General features: G+C 39.5%; 2 protein-coding genes across 2 annotated transcripts; both read left to right on the top strand.

Moving 5' to 3' along the window:
* The first annotated feature begins 1,344 nt into the window (after positions 1–1,344).
* prkrip1 (PRKR interacting protein 1) lies at positions 1,345–6,026 on the top strand. The gene is made up of 6 exons (XM_017699574.2): positions 1,345–1,549; positions 1,748–1,826; positions 3,346–3,446; positions 4,455–4,540; positions 4,657–4,721; positions 5,617–6,026. Exons 1-6 carry the CDS (start codon positions 1,424–1,426, stop codon positions 5,709–5,711), a joined length of 552 nt encoding a protein of 183 aa, XP_017555063.1. The 5' UTR covers positions 1,345–1,423; the 3' UTR covers positions 5,712–6,026.
* Positions 6,027–10,223: 4,197 nt separating this feature from the next.
* upk3b (uroplakin 3b) lies at positions 10,224–18,102 on the top strand. Its single transcript, XM_017699560.2, has 6 exons — positions 10,224–10,388; positions 12,347–12,508; positions 13,152–13,383; positions 13,589–13,671; positions 13,762–13,891; positions 16,778–18,102. The coding sequence occupies exons 1-6, from the start codon at positions 10,328–10,330 to the stop codon at positions 17,010–17,012; spliced, it is 903 nt and encodes a 300-aa protein (XP_017555049.1). The 5' UTR covers positions 10,224–10,327; the 3' UTR covers positions 17,013–18,102.
* The last annotated feature ends 1,557 nt before the right edge of the window (positions 18,103–19,659 follow it).

Raw genomic sequence — 19,659 nt, 5'->3', positions numbered from 1 at the left:
CATTAATGGACAGTGAAAAGAGGGGATAACCAATTATGCAGAGAAACAGATGGACTGCAGTCTGTAAATATAGAACTGCACCTATATGGTAAATGGAGCTGATAAAATGGACAATGAGCCTCATTCACCAAGCATTATTAAGACAAAATGACTTCTTAAAAGCCTCTAACTCAGTTTTCATGAAGATTCTGGATTTAAACAATGTTTTCTTATGTAGGATTTGCTCTTGGGTAAGAACAGAATCTATGCACACAAAAGAGCACAACGTTGCGAACAGTTCCGTGGTTTAGGAACACATCACGGATCTGATGTAGACTTTTTCTTAGGAAAGTTAGAAACAAGTTTAAGAAAAAACCTAGGACGATATTGGTGAATGAGGCCCGAAGAATGTAGACACAAGGTAGGTGTACATAATAAAATGGCCAATGAGTGTAGAAGGTGTGTTTACCATATAGGTATATTAAGCAAAAGAGCACACTGGGGGCAGGAAGGCAAGACAGGGCAGACTGGATACAGCAAATGTCAACCTGAAAGCAAAGCCAATCCTGGACATCTTAAACAAATTAAAAGTCCCAGCTGGATGTGTTTTTTAGATCCCAAAGTGGGGATGTATCCTGTAAGAGAAGATGTATGGTTACCCTACACTACATAGGTGTAATTACAGACAGCTGTCTGTTGTCATGCACAGCCACCCTGTTGTCATTGCTGTCAGCCCCATCTAACTCATTTAACATGGGTCGGTTTCTAATCACAGGGCTGCTTTTAAAGAGCCTATATCTTTCATTTTTCTTGTATTTTGTTTTTTTTCTCCTGGGGTCCCTTACTTACTTACTTAGTGTACGTTTATGTACAAGAAAGAGTCAGAATTCATTTTGACTTTACTATTTTTTATCCCCTCTTTATGCTTTAGCATTAGACAGGCTCTTTTTGTTACACTGACCTTTAGGCCAATTTATGTAAATGAGCCCTGAACTGATTGTTTATCCAAGATTTTGGTTCAGTCAAAATGCAAACCCGGTTACAACACTCCTTATAACTTCAGTGTGACTGGGCGGGGTAAAACTGCTGTTGGCTAAGCAGGTGGATATATATATATATATATTTATATATATATGTGTGTGTGTGTGTGTGTGTGTTTTTGTGACATCACAGAAATAATGAGGTTTTCGCAGCTTAGTCTCTGTATGTGTGTATATGTAGTGACTGTATGGACTGGAGAGCGACTAGAATAATAATAGTTAATTGTAAAGCTACTACAACAAACTCTTATTTCAGAAAAGTGAGGAAAGTGAAGTTTTCTATGACATGTGTCCTTCAAGCACTTGAGCTTCAAAGACTCAGCTCTGGTAGGGTGGTAGGTGGCAGCAAGCTCGAAAAGCTCTGAAACATCTGCTCACCCGAAGAAGCTGGACGAATGTGAAACATGGCGGCCCCTCAGAAAGACGCCAAACCAGTTAAAACCGGCGGAAAGGAGCCGCAGCCTTTGATAATTGCCAAAAGTCCAGCAGAGGAACAGCGTCTGAAATTGGAGAGGTTAATGCGAAACCCAGTGAGTGTTTACATCTGAGCTTTGTTGAGCCTTTCAGCGATTCCTGCTGCGGCCGGTTAGCATCACTCGCTAGCTAACCTAGCTCGCCAATTAGCACGGTGTCTGCAGTACCAGAGCTAGGTTAGCTAGCTGGCTATATTCGGTCAAACGGGAGATTTTAAACAACGTTACAGTACAGACGAATGTTTTATTTTATAGGACAAACCTGTACCCATACCTGAAAGACCTAAAGAATGGACCCCAAGGGCCCCTCCAGAGTTTGTACGGGATGTTATGGGTAAGTTGTGTTCAGGCGAGCTGGTAATAAACGCGGTCCGCTCGTTGTTAGTTGGTTAACTTCTGCACGTTAGTTTATCGTACAGGAACATATTAGAACTGCCAAAAGAACAGTTACCAGTGCTAGATACAGTGCGTGGTACCTACTACAGTTAAACATACACTTTGGGAATCCAGTAAAAAAAATAGCCACCCGTGAACCCGTCACGCGTGTGTGACTATACCGTTAAACAGAATTAAAGGGGGAATCCACCCAAACCGTGTTTCCATACTTAAATCGTTAAGATGTAAACAGACAGAGTCATTCAGGCTGATCTGGTGTGAACTGCGTTGTCATACAGTAACCACTTCACAATTATTCACGTTGGTCGTTATGGGAACCAGACGTCTGACGTCATTAAATGGTCCATACATTATTTATCCTGTATTTTTCCTGTACCCTCCCCACATTATGGTGGTGTGTTAGTGTGTGTTGCGCTGGTATAAGTGGATCAGACACAGCAGTGTCTGAACATTTAGTTTTCCATGATATGGGCCCTTTAATGCCTCTAAAAGCTACTTTACAGAAAGCTCCATGAAATGCAGATATGCTGCCTAATGACATTGCTTTAGTATAATTCTGAGAAGGACACTTTAAAACTTGTCAGTGGAGAGGTACATGCAAGGTATTGTAAGGCAAGATGGTGGCAAATGCCAAAGAAAACTTAGTTCTCATATTTATGACTATTTTACCATAGTCACCATCGCACGTAAAGACTCCGAGTCCCGGTGCAAGTTCACAGTTTGTTTTGAATGGTAAATAAACTTATTAAGCCCGTATTTTGCATTGTAGACGTCACAACCCCTGGTTCCTATCACCACCACTACAAAGAAGTCTGAGTCTGTAAGTTTGTCAGCAGTGAACCATTTCACACCAAACCATTCTGAGTGAGTTTGTTTACGTCTCAGTGATTGATAATTAAGGGGAATTTTTTAAAAATAATTTTGATTAATCCATGGAATTCTCTCTTAATGGCCCGTGTTTATTAAACTTCTCAGAGTACGAATGCTGATCTGGGGTCAGCTTATAGCTTTTATATAACACTGAAGCGAATTACATGAACTGATGAAACCTAATCTTAATACTTTGCAGTGCTTGATAAATATGGGCCGGTGTCTGCAAAACTGACCTATAATCACTAAATTGATTGAATATGAAATTTATTTAATATGAAAATGGCAGACTTGTGTGTTTTTGACCCTGGGCAGCGTAACGTTATTTATAAAAAAAAAAAGAAAAAAAGAATAAAAGTGCCTTAAGTTGGCTGCCATAATCTTCCAAACCTTGTTAGTTATCCTGAAGCCTCATTTCAAATCCAAAGAAGCAAACTTCAGACACTGTTTACAGTTACAGCAGCTACATTTTTTTGTCTTCAACTGCTTTTGGGCTCAGGACATAGATTTTGAGGACAACTACCATGTGTAAGTATGAAGTATGCCCGTTTACTTTTAAAATTTCAACCAGTGTTGTTTCCTGCCAGGCTCCAGTGCTGGCGCAGGCAGCGGGGAGTTTCATGTGTACAGACACTTGAGGCGGCGCGAGTATCAGAGACAAGACTTCCTGGACCGGTTGTCAGAAAAGGTAACTGGACCTCCTTGAGTGTTTCAGATGAAGGGTTTGTTCCCTTTTACATACCTCAAACTTTTAAGGAGGACTTCTGGCATAGGTAACATTCAGTTAGAGCCAGATTAAACCTGAATTCATGTGTCTTAAAGAGCCTGTTGCCTACGTTTTTGTGTATTTCTTTTCCCCTGCATAAGGTTTCAGGTTCACAACATTTGTGTGGGTTTATGTACAAATAATTTGCAAGACCATTTTCCAACTTTGTCTTTCAGCACTAAACAGGCTGTTTTTGTCATTATGCCTTAAAGACTGATAAAATTATAAATAAGCTGTGATCTGATTGGCTGTCCTCTTTTGTGCGTCATTCAGAAAACACTCAAAGCTGAAGCATGCCCTAGAACTTCAGTAGGAATGGGAGGAGCTGTTGGGTGTATAGGTGGATGTATGTAAATGAGTTGTTTCTTGTGACCTCACAGAAACGGTGAATTCAAAACAGACTGTTTTGGCAGCGTAGTTTCCATGTGTTGAATGCTAAGTTTCGAAACTTAGTGTTTGCATATTACTTCACACTCCTTTTATTTAAAAATGAAGCCCTTTTTAAAATACACATTCTTTCAATATTTGAAGACTTCATAATTTGGCCATTTATGGACCCTTTATGGACAGTTGTAGGCAAATGTTGATCCTTTTCTATTCACTAGCCATGCATTTGGAGGTGTTCTGCTTTATGTATTGTCGAGTGCTTTAAAGGGCCCGTATATCATGGAAAGAAGTTGTTTGTGTCTAACTGCAACATCAGCTCATTTTGAATCCGCTGTTTTTGTGATGTCATGAAAAACAAATTTCCTGTCTGCCTACAGCAGTTTCTCTGCTCCTTGACGTGGATGTTATAAGAAGTGTGTCAACCAGAATGTAGGGCAGCCTTCTTGTAATTACAGGAAAGGCTGTGTTTTTTAAAATTTTTTTTTATTTATGTATATGTTTCGAGGCAGCTGCTCTAGAACATATGTTACTCATCTATTTCAGCAAAATATGGATGAAGAATATCTGATGAAAATAGAGGAAAATCAAAAGGCTGCTGAGGCCAGGACATCCAAAAGGAGGAAGAAGAGGTAAACTTGACCATTTAACTTTATAAGCTACTTTAAAAAGTACATGGTTGAATAGATTTCAGTATGGATGTGCATATATGAAAGTAAAAGCCTGAAATTGGCCCTGCTTTCTTTAGGGAGAAGCTTAAACTGAAGAAGCAGATGGCCAAGAAAGCCAAAGTGGAAAGCAAAAAGGAATCAGGTATGGCTGACTGAATGGTTTGTTTTTCTTGCCTTTTGTTGCATCTCCATTAATGTTACTCTCTATGGCCAAAGGTATGTGGACACCTGGCCATCACATCTGCATGAGCTTGTTGGACATCTCATTCCAAAACCATGGGTATTAATATGTAGTTGGACCCATTTTGTGGCTATAACTGTCTCCACTCTTCTGGGGTGGCTTTCCACAAGATTTTAGAGCATGTCTGTAGAAATGTGTGCTCATTCAGTTTAAAGTGCATTTGTGAGGTCAGGCACTGATTTTGGGTGAGAGAGCCTGGCTCACAATCAGTGTTCCAGTTCATCCCAGTGGTGTTCAGCGGGGATGAGATCAGGGCTCCGAGTTCCTCCCCACCATACTTGTTAAATCATGTCCTTATGGACCTCAGTTTGTGCACAAGGACGGTTATGCTGTAACAGGAAAGAGCCTTCTTCAAACTGTTGCTGCGAAGTTGGAAGCATTTAATTATCTAAAATGTTTTGTATGCTGCAGTGTTAATATTTCCTTTGAATTGGAGCCAAGGGGCTTTGCCCTAACCCTGAAAAACAGCTCCAGACCAGTATTCAACCTCCACCAAACTTCAGCTCTCAGTGGCCTCACCCTGTGAGTTTACATGGTCGGTGTGGCTGTGCTGTTGTTTCTTAGACACATTTTCACCATAATAGCGCGTTGAGTTGACCAGGGCAAAATGACTTGTGGCAAAGGTGACATGCTATGACAGTCACTGAGCTCCTCACTTCGCTTTATTTTCTACACCTGTTAGCAATCGGTGTGGCTGAAACACTTCAGCTCAGTAATTAGGAGGGATATCCTTTTGTCCATACAGTGTGTGTTTTGCTGTGGATGTTGCTGCATTAACTGTGGCTGTTCTCCTCAGATAAGGAAGAGTCTTCGGCAAGTGATAACGACTCTGAGGAGCGAGAAGCGGAGGATGATGCAGAGGTGCCCAGCTTTGTCATGGGAAAGAGGTGACCCTGGAGAAGGTGTGATCATATCTTGAAAGTAGACGGCGTGGAGGGCTTAAGTCCAGTGCCATTCTAAACCAGCAGAAGACTTTCAAAAGCATTTTATGTGGAAAGAAGTTTAAGTTTGCCTGTCCTGGTCAGAGTCTTACAGCACTGGTATTTTCAGTCAAGCAAGATGGCATATATTGTATGACTTGTCAGGAATAAGTCTTGGTAAATTGATGTAATTTTGTTCATTCCTAATTAGACATGATCAATTTGACTGAACTGTCTTTTACTGTACATAATATATTTTTAATAAACTGTGACTAAAGGAGATTAATGCTGTGGGCTGGTGATGAGTATTTCTGAACATTGTTTTGTGCATACAAAATACCCGACCCATCACTAACCATCACTAAGTCTTTTGAAGTTCAGTAAGTCATTTAAAATGCTTAATGATAAAGCATGTCTACTTTAAATATCCTTTAGATATATTTTGTAACTAAGCATTTTAATGACTGTATGACACTGTACAGCTAAAAGTATGTGGACACCTGACCGTCACACTTTCCTTTTGGAATTTGTACTGTTCACCCAGAAGAGCAATTTGTAAGGTCAACTGAACTCCATAATTAACAGGGGTGTCCACATACCTTTGGCCATACAGTGTATGTAAGAATTTTTTCCCAATTAAATATACACTCACTGGCCACTTTACTAGGTACACCTTTAGGTACAATTGCTTGTTAACACAAATAGCTAATCAGCCAATCACATGGCCGCAACTCAATGCATTTAGGCTTCTAGAGGTGGTCAAGAAAACTTGCTGAAGTGCAGACCGAGCATCAGAATGGGGAAGAAAGGGGATTTAAGTGACTTTGAACGTGGCATGGTTGTTACAGAGAGGTTACAGAGAACGGTCCAAAAAAGAGGAAATATCCAGTGAGCGGTCAGTTGTGTGGACGAAAATGCCTTGTTGATGTGAGAGGTCAGAGGAGAATGGGCAGACTGGTTCGACATGATAGAAAGGCAACAGTAACTCAAATAACCACCAAAATCTCTGAGGAATGTTTCTAACACCTTGTTGAAAGTGTGCCACGAAGAATTAAGGCAGTTCTGAAGGCAAAAGGAGGTCCAAACTTTTACTAATACCTAATAAAGTGGCCGGTGAGTGTAGTTCCTTAGGCTCTTTTTCAGTCCCCCGTGAAGAGCGTAAAACAAACCAGCAATTTAATTCAGTCTTTGTATCATTTTCTGGGTGCTGATGTTCTATGTTAATGCCCACTGCTATCACTGATTATCTTAGTGAATGGGGCAGATTGGGGAAATGGCAGTTGTGCAGTGGAAGTGACCTCAACAGCTGCTGCCATAGAGCAGCGTATAAAGAAACCATAATCATATGCAAAAGGGTCCACCTGATCAAGTTACATGGGTAGCGCTGGCGTCGCACAGCAAGAAGGGCCCAAGTTGGATTCCCTGGCTGGGCGACCAGGCTCCTTTCTGTGTGGAGTTTGCCTGCTCTCCCCATGTCTGCATGGTGTTCTGGTTTCCTTCCACAGTCCAAAGACAGTCAGGTTAGTTGGAGATGCTAAATTTGCTAAAAGGTGTGGATGTGTGTGTGTCTGCCCTGCGATAGACTGGCGACCTGTCCTGTCTCCCACCCAGGGAGCACTGGGATAGGCTCCCCAGAAGGATAAGTGGCTTGGATGATGGATGAATGAAGGGGGGAAAAATAAAATCAGAGCTGTAACTTTTGCATAGGCCTTGTTTTATCCCCCACCCCCCAATGTTAGATAACATATTCTTTACTTTGGTTGTTGACTCACTTACTAAAGACTCAAAGACAGAGTCTGAATGTTACTGGAGCCTTTGAGCTTAGCGAAATACCCAGCTTACTCTAGTGACAGGATATGGACTCTTTTTCACTGGCATTAACGGGCTTTCTGGGGGACAACTGGACCGTATAAGAATGAGAGTTGTATCTAATTATGTTTGAGGGACATAATGAGATTTGTTCCCTGAAGCAGGACCTGAGACTCTTCTACAGTACTGTTAAGAAAAACTCATATTTTAGAGCAGTACAGAAAATCTATCTTAATAATTATCTGGAAACATATTTAATTCTTTCGGTGACTGGCCTGCGGACATAAGGGAGAGAGATTTTGTCTTGAGGTTTCGCAAAGGAGCTGATTCATCTTCAGGAAAGAGGGATTCATTATGAAAGATTAGTTTTAGAGTTGAAAAGACATAAAAGAACAGCTCTTACTTTTTGATTCAGCAACATCTGTACAGAGGGTGGTTACTGCGGGGAGTTTATCCTACATTTTTACGTACATGTCCATTTATGATGCTTGTGCTGTTGGGTGTATCAAAGACAGACATCATTTATTTTTACATGACCATTTTCCAACCTCTGTGTCCCTTAAATCTCGTATGTAATCCCCCCCCTGTTGTGATTGGCAGCCCTTTATTGTGCCACATTCAAAAAGCAGTATGGGCTGAAACACTTCTTATAACAGCAGGAATGAGCTGGTGGATATGAAAATGCTTGGATTTTTGTGACATCACAAAAACAGTGAACTCAAATGAAGCCTTTTGTGGTTTTCCTATATGCACTACATGAACCAGGGAGTGAATAGTAAGTGTAAGATGTAAATGTTACATCAAGCTTTATTTGCAAAACCTAAAAAACTTCAAACACCAAAGATGTTGAATGGTTCAGTTTCAGGCAAGGGGGAACTCATGAAGGCTGTCTTTTTTGTTTGTTTGGGTTTTTTTCTAGCTTTTCATTTTAGAATGACTTTGTGTGCCTGCTTCAAATGTTTGACCAACCCACTGCATTTGTCAAACCCATACCATTGTTATGACTGATTTTGACTTAGTTGAAGGCTTTTTATGCAGACCTGAGTCATCAAAAACACCCATTTCATGCCTAAGCAGGCCCTGGTTGAGCTGGTTTTTGCCAGGCCCATCTGAGGGGCAGCACAGCTGACGCAGAAAGGCTGATCTGACAGGTAAATATGTGGAGCTGTTACACCCAAAGATCTAAAAATTCTAGATCTTTTTGAGTCAAAGCTGCTCTGCCTGACTGGTTTCCTGTGGTGGTTTTTTGCTTGTTAAACTCTTACCATGCTTCTATAATTCAAATACTGTTTTGTGAATTATGGAAGCATAACGCTCACTTAGGTTTTAGAACATCAGAGTATTTAACTTTTAATTCTCACCAAATGTCAGGCATGTTACATCAAACTAATGCGTGGAATCTTTAATCTGTGATTTTAAGAAAACATCAAACAAAAGTCTCCAGCTTCTTTTTCGTGTATTTTTTTTTTCAATCCAAGAAGTCATTAATTATAAACCATCAGCATGAGGGCTACAGGACACGGTCAAAATACAACAAAGAGTATTGCTATTATATTGTATTTCTTGATATTATAATTGCAATTCACTTTGCTAATTGACATTTCTTTGTTTTCTTCTTCTTCTTCCATACTCAAACTTTAAACAGTTTCTTCCCCTATTTTTGAGCTACAGGTGCCAATCCAGGAAAGTAGAGTCTATACCTGAATAGCATGCGTGTGCTTTTTAGGCCAAGTGGCTGTACATTTTTTTGTCTGATTAACAGGAGTTTTGTTTTTAGAAACTACCTGGAATACTATACCAACCACTTAACAAAACCTTACTGATCACATAAGATACCAGAGCAAGTACCTTAGCAGCACCCTAGCAACCACCTGGAACCCGATATATACCCAGCAGTTGACTGAGGCACCATAGCAACCACCTACCAACACCATAATTACCTCTTGCAATTCCATAGCAATTGCTTAGCAGCAACTTACTTACAAAACACTAAAAAAAACAACTAGAAATACCCTCGCAACCACCTGGAATACCACTGCAACTGCTGTTTAAATGATTACGGTTTAGGTTTTGGGCTGAAATTAAAGTTTAGAGCCAGGTTTAGAGTTAAAGAAAATAATGGTGAGTTTACTAGATATTTAGTTGAATGTAACAAAAATAAATGATCAACAAAGCATCTAAAGTGGATTTTCCAAATAGTGTTTCCTAATTTTTTAATGGTACTATTGAATAAAACATATAACCCTTCTTTCCCAAGGCTGTGAATGTACCTCTCTCTTTGCTGTTTTAACTGCTTCTCACACACTTTCCCACCAACATACAGGATAGCAATCGCAACTGGAAAGTTGTTGACAGTGGTATGTGTTAGCGCAGTCTTAGATTATTTTCCACACTGGTGTCAAATATCTAGTTCACATGGTTCAAAACAAGTTCTCTTTGGATGATATAGAAAGCGAATCTTCGGTGTTACAAGTTTATGGTCCGTTAGTGTGTCTACAAAATATGATGTCGGTAGAAAATAGTCTTGCAACACAGTTGCAACAGCTAAACCAACCTTGATTTGTCATTTGAATTGTTAGGAGCACCTCCTGGTTTCCAATAGCAGTGCACACACACACACAGAGTGAATTCCACTCCCTTCAACTGCTGCATTCAGCTCTATAAGGGGTGGGATGATATTTGTCTGGGACGCATTTAAGTGGCAAAACCTGCCAGGTTTCATCCACACAGCGTTTTAGTAGAAAGGAACGTATTGTGCTTTTGATACTAGACTCCAAAATGGAAGCCTACATAGTGTTGTGCTTTATAAGTATGCTGTCTGTTGGGATCCAAGCACAAAGTAAGTATTTTTTCTTTAATTAGCGGTGATATTTTTGTGTCTTTGGGCCTGTAAATGAACATATTACCATTAGCATCCTCTGTCTGGGCTTGTTTGCTTATACTTTCAGCTCATATCTAGCCAAAATTCAAACTAATACATCATTGGGAAGGCTCTCTTCAGTGACGTTTTACATGTGAATATTTTTTCCAAATTAGCGCATTTGGAATATCTAACCTGTTATTATAACAACACTCTAAAAAAAAAAACAATACAGGTGCCAAAAAGGGTTCTGCAGAATGATGCCACTCTTAGTTCCTTAGAGAACTTCTCAGTTGAGTGGTTTCAACAGAAACATCCACTGTAAGGTTCTTTAGAGAACCAAAAATGGTTGTTCTTGTCCGAAGAACCATTTTCTGAGTGGAGTTGTTTATTGCTGTTTTAAAGAACCACCCATGGAAAGGTTCTTGAGGGAACCCATAATTGTTCTTCCTCCAAAAACAACCCTTTTTTGGAGTTTTATTTTTAAAAGTGAAGGGTGCATTTAGTTTTTTTTTAAGGATATTTTAAGGAGCCATCCACTCTCTTTAGGGACAAATTGAGGTGGTTCTTCTGCAAAGAACCATTGAATGCTCCTTTTTAGATGTAGCCAGTCATTGAAATACCTCACACCTCTAGCATAATGCATGTAATAAGCTTTACAGAGCTACATAGTAACGGTCAACATACGTCTCAAGATATCTGCATTTACATAAGCAGTTAAGGAGAACAGATTCTGAAGTTCTAGTTTGAGTTTTGAGTCATCACTTAACATGCAAAGGCTGTGTTCTAGCTTGTTGTGTCTAATTTATTCGTACACCTGTTTGAGTACAGCCAAGGAAAGAATTCAGTCTGGCAAAACGCCAGCAAATTTTGGCCTCTCTTCATCACAACTTCCCCTGACATCCTACTAAACCCGCAATTTTCATTAAAACAAGGACACCTGTGATGTGAAGGCCATCGATCAGTTGAGAATCGAGAGCCGATTAAGTCTAACTATGGATTACGTCTAACTAAGTTATGAAAACGGAGTGGAAAACTATCTGCCAAACTGCACTCGCTAGTCATGCTCACCCAGGGAGAAGCTGTTATAATGGTACGCTGACAGAAACTCACAGGCAAGACTAGGCTTGTATTCTCATACTTCACAGCGGATCACATCCACATAGCGGCCTCGTTCTCATTGTGCAATGAGCAGATGCCTCAGCAGGTGCAAATGAAACAGGTGGAATGTGATAGTTACAGTATTTAACCTTTATAAGTCAAGCGTTATTACTTGCTATATTATTTCAATGTGATTATATGACCAAAGATAAATTACATTTGCATTCATTGCACAACTATGCAAAAGTGAAAATGAGTTAACATATCCTCATATACAGAGAACGATGCTTTAATAAAACATAATATATAGCCTGTGCAAAAGTTATAGCACATTTTGAAATTTATGTTCTAATTTTTCCGCTTAGGCTCAGTAAAAAAGTACATTTTTTGCAAAAAATTTACATTTGCTGCCTGTAGAGGGTGTGTTAACTTATTTTCACTTAGATAATCAGCAAAACTTTTGCGTACCAAACCTTTACATTATTAATTGTTGTTTGTTCTGTTAGGAATTATGTTTACATTCCGTTATGGACACGTTCTGTATTGACAGCTCCGTCATCCCATTTCAGTGTCGACAGCTGAAACAGCAGAATTGTAGGACGTTTTACAAGACTACATACGCAACAACAGCCCAAATTCAGCATGGATTGAAAGCACTTTCCAACAGGATTTCTGTGCTTGTTTCAAAGAGCTACACATGAGACATAATTCATATCAAATTACACTATGGGCTTGTCATCGCCAGGGACTTCCAAGGCCTAACTGAGTCTTAACTATATCATTGACTAATAGGATAACAATGGCAGAGCCTTAATTATATTCTTTTCATTCAACAGGCACAGTTAACTGCACTCCAGTTGTCACACCGGACTTGGCGGCGAGAATCACCACCAACTCTGTGATCCTTAATCCGCCAAGTTGTTGCTTTGGTAGCCTTACAGGTTTGAATTGTACCTCAGACAAATGCGAAGTGTGGTTGGTGGCTGCAGTGGACACAGGTAACTATGTTGTCTCTGGAATTAAATGTTAACCAAAGTTAACCAAAAATATAACAATGATGCATATTTAGACCAAAGTGTGTCCATTATTTAAAAAAATATAAAGTCAGAGACATTGATAGACCGCCTTATTAAAGCCAATGCAAGCGATTATGACTCTACCTTCGTAGACCATCGCTGAAAAAGTAGTGCACTCACATTTAGTTTTTCAGATTCAAATGTGTACATTATTTCCACATGGACTATATTACAAACAATATTACGTCAACATAGGTTAGTTTCTCAGTTTTACTCAGTTTTGCCAATAACTGATGATGTAATATATTCTATTCATGTGAAATTAATATAGATGTACTCCTTTTTCCAGTGTTTTATATAAACAGCATCTTTCTAACTCAGTGTTTCCCCATCCTTGGTCCTGGAGGCCAGCTGCCTTGCTTCCAACATAACCGATTCAACAGATCAACTCATTAACAACCCTTTAGTGCACTGAAGTGGGTGTGTTAAAGCAGGGAAAGCACAAAAAGGTGCAGGACCAAGGTTGGGAAACACTGTGCTAAGTGATCTCCATTTGCTTCCATGTGATGTTAGGATCTTGAAATACTTCTTCATTGTCCTTTAAACCATTCCATCATGGTCATAGGAGTCAACAATTTCAACACGGACAAAACCAGCACTGATTTTCTCAGCAAGTCCCCGTACCCGTCAGCTTTCAGCAACAGCAACCCTAAGAATTACTTTCTGACCAAAGCTGGTCTTCAGAACGATTTTCCCTGCCCCTCCTCCTCTACTGCCAGCTACTTTAGAGTCGGAGCGGATGGCAATTGCATTACCACCAGCTGCAATGGAGTATTACCTCAGGGGTCAACTGCAAGGTACCATGTAGCATGTTAACACGCATCAAGTTGATTTCTATAATATTTTGAAAAAAATCTGTATACTGCAGGTTTCCTGCTTAATTCCAAAAAGAGAGAGAGACGTAATGTAATGTTTGCGCGTTAAACCTATTTAGTCTCTATTATATGAGATTAAGATTGTTCAGGCTATTGCTGTTGACAATGATCTGTTGTGGCGTTGCAGTTTCAAGTATCTTCTTGTTGATCCAGCTAGCAAGACGCTTCTTGCAGAGACAAAGTGGTCTGACAACATTACTCTCTACACCTGTAAGAAATCATCAGTGCCACCGTGTGTTTTCTTATTCCAGCGCCTGACTACTCTTTTATTAATTTAACTCAACATCTCTGTTCCTTCAGCAAAAGACCCTGGCAGTATCAGTGACAGTTTTGCTGGGCGGTCCGGTGCCATGGTTGTCATCACAGCGATTCTAAGTGTTGCTATGGCTCTGCTCTTGCTATTGCTCATCATCGCCGTAGCACTGTGCTGGTAGGTGAATCACTGAGGTTGAAATATGTTTCTCTGCTGCCATATGAAAAACTTGAAAATGCCAGTGGACCAATAAAATTACAGTAAACTTACAGTAATAAAATAGCATCAAATTAAAGCTACATGATTATATGATATGGGGATTTGGAAAACTGTAATTGCATACCACATTGGTTGTGCTTTAGACCCCTTCTGAGGATATAAGTGAATTATCTACTGTTGCCAACATCTCTTCATCAGTGTAATGTTAATATTACACACCAAGCACCTTGTTTTTGAGCCTCTGCATCTGGCATTAATAAGGATGTGTAACGTGGTCCGAAAAACTCCCACAAAATCTCACTGTTATGAAAAAATGATTATTTCAGGCTTTACTGGGTGACTCAACAGCGCACATACACAGTATTTTAGCGTGTTCTTTCTCCTGAGTCAGTAATGCTACTTTTTTAGTTTTTGCACAGTGCAGCTTTAAGCACATTTGACCTTCTTCACTAAAGTTACAACTTGATAGACACACTTTTTTGCAGCAACAATGCAGAATTGTGGATTTATAGAGGTAATGATACATTATTTGTTCTAACACACCACAATTTGAAGCAAGCTTGGCAAAAGGATCTAAACCTTGTATATAAAGTGATGTTACAGTGAATATGGACTTCACTGCAAGTGTGTCGCTTAACAGACCAAGAACCACGCATATGGGAGAGTAAGTGCAACTAATGAAGCACACAAGAAAAAAAAATCCACTAATCATTTTTAATAGAAAACAACGGAATAACATCTCTATGTGACGTCGAGCTCAAAAAACATTTTTATTTTTATACAGCACTTTCCATTTTAGTTACAAAATTTTAAAGTGTTTTACTCAGGAATATGAGAAAAGATCTGGACACTTCTAAATGACTAACAGTACAATTAACAGGATAAATCGACAACAAATGTTGTCAAAACAAATGTTTTTAATCTGGATTTGAAAACACACAGAGCTCTATATCCTAATATTCTCTGGAATGCTGTTCCAGAGTTTAGTAGCTACATAAGAAAGTGATCTTCTACCAAGTGAGCTGTAAGAGATCTTGGGAGTTTAGCCTGCCTCAGATGAGCGAAGTGAATTCCATGCTGGTCTAAGCTAGTTTATGCTGGTTTAGTAGTGCTGGTTTAGCTGAACACCCAGCATGGTCATGGTGGTTGACTAGCGTACCAGCATCCAAAACACCAGAAAACCTCGTATGTCCATTTTTGTCATTTTTCAGTTTTTGAGATCATTTCAAAGGACCTTTTGTCTTTTACATTGTTTGTGAATTTCATGATGAATGGACCAAAAGAAATGGCCCAAAATGACTTGGAAAGATGTCTGGTTCTATTGACTTACATTAAAACTGTTGTAGGTTTATTCTTTCTCCTGTAAAGTTACCATTTTGGAGATACGAGGGTTTCTCCCGACAACAGCGATATGGTGGTTTTGCTGATGATCAATGTATCAGCTTCCGTTGCTGCTGACCAGCATACCAGCATCTAAAACACAACATATGCTGGTTTTCCTAGCAGAGTATAAGCCTGTCATGGTCATGAAATTTTAGCCAGCAGTTAATTGCCATGTAAATAACCGTGATTAATGATTGATTTGCCCTTTTCTGTTCATTCTTTGCAACTAAAGTCTGAAGGCCACCACACACCAGACACGCTGCGTCCAAAAATTCAAAACCTTTGTTTTGTTTTTTTTTTTTATTGGATGAGCGCACACTGCCAGGCCATGCAACTTTTTGCCATTACTACACTAAATTCAAGCCATATCGAAACGGCAGAAAGCCACAGTAGATCACCGTGGCTTTAAGCTTATACAGAGAAAGGCAGTCAATCGTGAAGACAAACACGTAACTGCTAATGTTAAGTTACTTCAGTGATGTTACTATTCTAGCCTTTTTCAGCTCGTATCATTTAGATCAAAAACAGCCAGACTGTGAAGAGATAGTAAACAGATGGCAAGCGTAATAATTGATGTTGAACACTTTTTCATTTACTTTATACATGTATACAAAAGTGTTGGCATTCTGTTGCAGCGCTCTGCTATGTGAAGCTACGCCACGTGGCATGTCCAGTGTTCAGTGAGCCAAATTGTCTGATCAGCGGTCTTGTTTCCTAGCTATGTTTAGTAGCTAACACTGACTATACTAATACAAAATGATGCACTGTTTTGTGCACATGTTACATAGCTGACAAATAGCCAGACTCATGAGTCATGCCCTCTAATGGTGTTATATCACCAAGTTAGCAGCTATATATTGCCTTGTCTTCATAAGATCCATGACGTGTTTACATTTAAATGCCTCAATCCAATGCACACAATTCACACACTGCTTATGGTGGCATAATATAATCTCTAACGAATGTGGAAATGGACTGCAGTCAGTTTAAATAATTGCGATTGTCTCAAATAACTGCGACCGTAGTGACTGCATGTGATGGGTCTTACCCTGTGTTACATCAACGTCATGGATAAAATCTGCAAGTTTATTTCGAGTGAGCTAGGACCCAAGAGAAAAATGATTTCAATAATAAAAGAGAGATCATCTTGAAAATGTGGTCCTTACCACATGTGTGTTTGTAAGTAGGTGATATTTTATGTTGATTTGGATTTGATTAAGTTATTCTTGTTTTGTTCTGTGGAAAAAAAACCCAGTAACTTTCAGATTTTCGGCATTTGACGCTATTCAGTAGATACTGAATACAGAAGAAATGCAAACTCAATTAAATATAGAACGACGTAATAACATTTTAAAATAGTGTATCAAAACAACAATCCCTCAAGTCTTCTAAGGGTTAACAAGATAGACTTACTGTAAAGTATCACAGTATGACGTAATGACAGAAAGGTTTCTCTTCTAGTTGTGGCGGTGAAGGCAAAGAACAGAGACCTGCTTCACAAAGACTTGGTTCAGTGATGGGATCGTTCCGCATCCCCCGCTACGACACACACCACCTGAAAGACCCCGCCCCGTACGACAACCCCGCCTATGAGAGAGAAAGGAAGTATACCACGGCCGACACCTTGCCGAAGTCTTCAGCCACCACTGCTGTTAATCCTGCTTCTCAGGATGACATCAAGATGCAGAAAATGTGAGCGAAAAGAACTTTACATCAGGTCACTTAAAGGAATTCTTGGATCAAATGCTAATGCGGCTAACAGCAAATGGAAGCATGGAAGTAGGACAGGGATAACCAGTAGTATGGCAAGTTTCATAGGCTTTATTGATTCTTCATAGAGGTGGGCAATATGAGGATATGTCACTGTTATCATAATACATTTCGTCAATATACTCTATGTATATTTTAAAATACATCTTTCTCTATCATAAAACGATTAAGGTCATTTACAGAAAGTCTGTACGTCCTACTCTGCGGATACCTTACCTATCAATATTACATAAAAAATGAATAAAATATATATGCAGGGCCCCATTCTGATGTCTTTTACTGCTTATTTCTAGAAATGGACATGCTGTGTGGTAACAGTACAGTAGGTCATTGGATAATCAGCCTATTATGCGCTTATCTTAGATTTGAATTAAGTTATTTTTACTGATTGTTTGATTTTTCCTTCTGTTGCTTCTGAAATGTTTAACAAATAATGAATGACCATGAAACAATACTGTACTTATACATTTCTTAACTTTTCTTTAATGCACCACTGCTGTATTGCTTGTTTCTAATCCTCATCTGATGCACATCAAATGTTTTTAGTTATATTTTTGCCATATTTCCACCCACCCTTACTCCTTAGCCACAGTAGCCTTTTGATCGTAGGACTCCTTTAATTCAGAGCCAACTGCCAGCCACTCGTCTTGTTCTGAGCATAACCAAATAGACGGGAGTGCTTTGGCGGGAGTGGTATTGGGGCCGGGCTGGAAAGGCAAGAGAATAAAGTTGGAGTTCATTCGGTTTCACTGAGGTGGAAAATCACCAAAGCTGAAATACCTCAGACTCTTACAAAATAATGACCTGGATATTGTAAGTTTGTCTTTCAGCTGCTTAAGCTCTGCAATGTAATCATGTAAAAATCCAATTCAAATGTAATGATTTAGATAGGCTTACATTTCAGTACTGCTGGTCATAAGAACAGTTGAAAAACTGACCAATGAAATGAGTGAAACTCATTATCCCTTTCTGAATTAAATGAAATAAAGGGCCTTGCTCTTCATAATCAAAGGGGATGTGGAGGAAATTGCGTTGTATTTTCAAAGTAGTTCTATAAAGCACCAAAAAAAATGGCTCTTCAGTTGTTACAAGCTTAATGCTGTAACAATAGCAGCACTCTTTTTGGTGCTACGGAGAACCTATACCACGCATTCTCCATCATTCTGAAGACCCATTTCACTATGCAAGAACCCTTTAAGCAGGAAATGGTTCCATATACCACTCATACTTGAAGAACCATCTTTTTTGTCTGCTGCAATTAATGTGTAATGAACTGTGATGCTCACTAGGTGGAGCTGCTTGACACAAAGCTCAATCAGACTTCCCTTCAGGATTACCAGAAGGATCTGGGAGAAATACAGTGAAAGATTATGTTCTATATCAGACACAGTCATGCTCAGTGCTCGAGGGAGATCTGTGCAGTGTACAGTTTTCCTTGCTTTAACGCACCTCATTTCACTCGGTGAGGCATTCATGGCTGATGCAGGTGGGTCAGAGACCCTAACATGTGGGTCAGACGCTTGCAGGTACTTGACCCATATGTTAGACCACAGTTTAAATTTCCGTATAACTCAACCGCTGAGATTAAGTAGAGTCATTCAAAGTGGTTTGATGTGAAATGGTTAATTGTGAAGAAAGTTACTGATTTCTTTACATTGGTGGTGATAGGAACCAGGGGTCACAATGTCTGTAACACAAATATAGCCATTTTATACACTGCCCAAAACAACCAGTAGAGTTTTTACATGTAATGTTAATAATGGTGCCATTCTGGTAAATCCGAAAAACATGTTTTCTATGAGGACTATTTTGCCTCACGTCACCCTGCATGCATATCGCCACCATGAATGTGCTTTAAAATAAAACTATCATAAAACAATGTCTCATGTCTCATCTCATTGCATCAGATGATGCATCTGAGACAATTTCATGTAACTACAGATGATACTACTTCCGGCGCCGGCGAGAGCGGCAGCCTGTTACAGCAGCTCCTGCTTACTTTCGTGTTTTCCTACTTTTTCTTGTGAATTTCCCTGCTGTGGGACTAATAGAGGATTATCTTATCTTATCTAACTTTCTGTGACTATGGAACTCTGCTGGTGACACCCTATAGAAATAAAAATAAGGCATGGGAACAAGATAGTTAAGTCATGGCCACGACTTAGTTAGGCATGGGAATCAGAACCTAATGCATGGCCACAACTTAGTAAGGCGTGGGAACAAGATCCTAATGTGTGGCCACAACTTAGTAAGGTATGATCTCGTTCTCATGCCTTAATAAGTCATGGCCATGACTTAATTACCTCATTCCCATGCCTTACTAAGTGATTGCCATGCATTAGGTACTTATTTCCACATGTTAATAAAGCATGGCCACGTATTATTTATGTTCATAGGGGATCTCACCAGCAGGGCTCCTCGGGTTCTACCTCCATAGTGAACAATTTTGACTCGGTAAGTTTCTCTAGAACAGAGCATTTTACACAAAACCACTCTGAATGGCTTTGGGTGGCTCTGAATGGCTTAATGAATTCATTTTATGAAAATTTAGAAAAATTGGTGGAAATTCTCTT

This window comes from Pygocentrus nattereri, chromosome 23, assembly GCF_015220715.1.
Source record: "Pygocentrus nattereri isolate fPygNat1 chromosome 23, fPygNat1.pri, whole genome shotgun sequence".
Lineage (NCBI taxonomy): Eukaryota > Metazoa > Chordata > Actinopteri > Characiformes > Serrasalmidae > Pygocentrus > Pygocentrus nattereri.
This window is presented reverse-complemented; position numbering and strand designations above follow the sequence as displayed.

Coding starts and splice junctions, on each gene's coding strand:
- prkrip1 (XM_017699574.2), top strand. CDS start 1,424: ATGGCGGCCCCTCAGAAAGACGCCAAACCAGTTAAAACCGGCGGAAAG. Junction 1,550..1,747: donor AGAGGTTAATGCGAAACCCA/GTGAGTGTTTAC, acceptor TTTATTTTATAG/GACAAACCTGTACCCATACC. Junction 4,722..5,616: donor GGAAAGCAAAAAGGAATCAG/GTATGGCTGACT, acceptor TGTTCTCCTCAG/ATAAGGAAGAGTCTTCGGCA.
- upk3b (XM_017699560.2), top strand. CDS start 10,328: ATGGAAGCCTACATAGTGTTGTGCTTTATAAGTATGCTGTCTGTTGGG. Junction 12,509..13,151: donor GGTGGCTGCAGTGGACACAG/GTAACTATGTTG, acceptor TCATGGTCATAG/GAGTCAACAATTTCAACACG. Junction 13,384..13,588: donor CCTCAGGGGTCAACTGCAAG/GTACCATGTAGC, acceptor GTGGCGTTGCAG/TTTCAAGTATCTTCTTGTTG.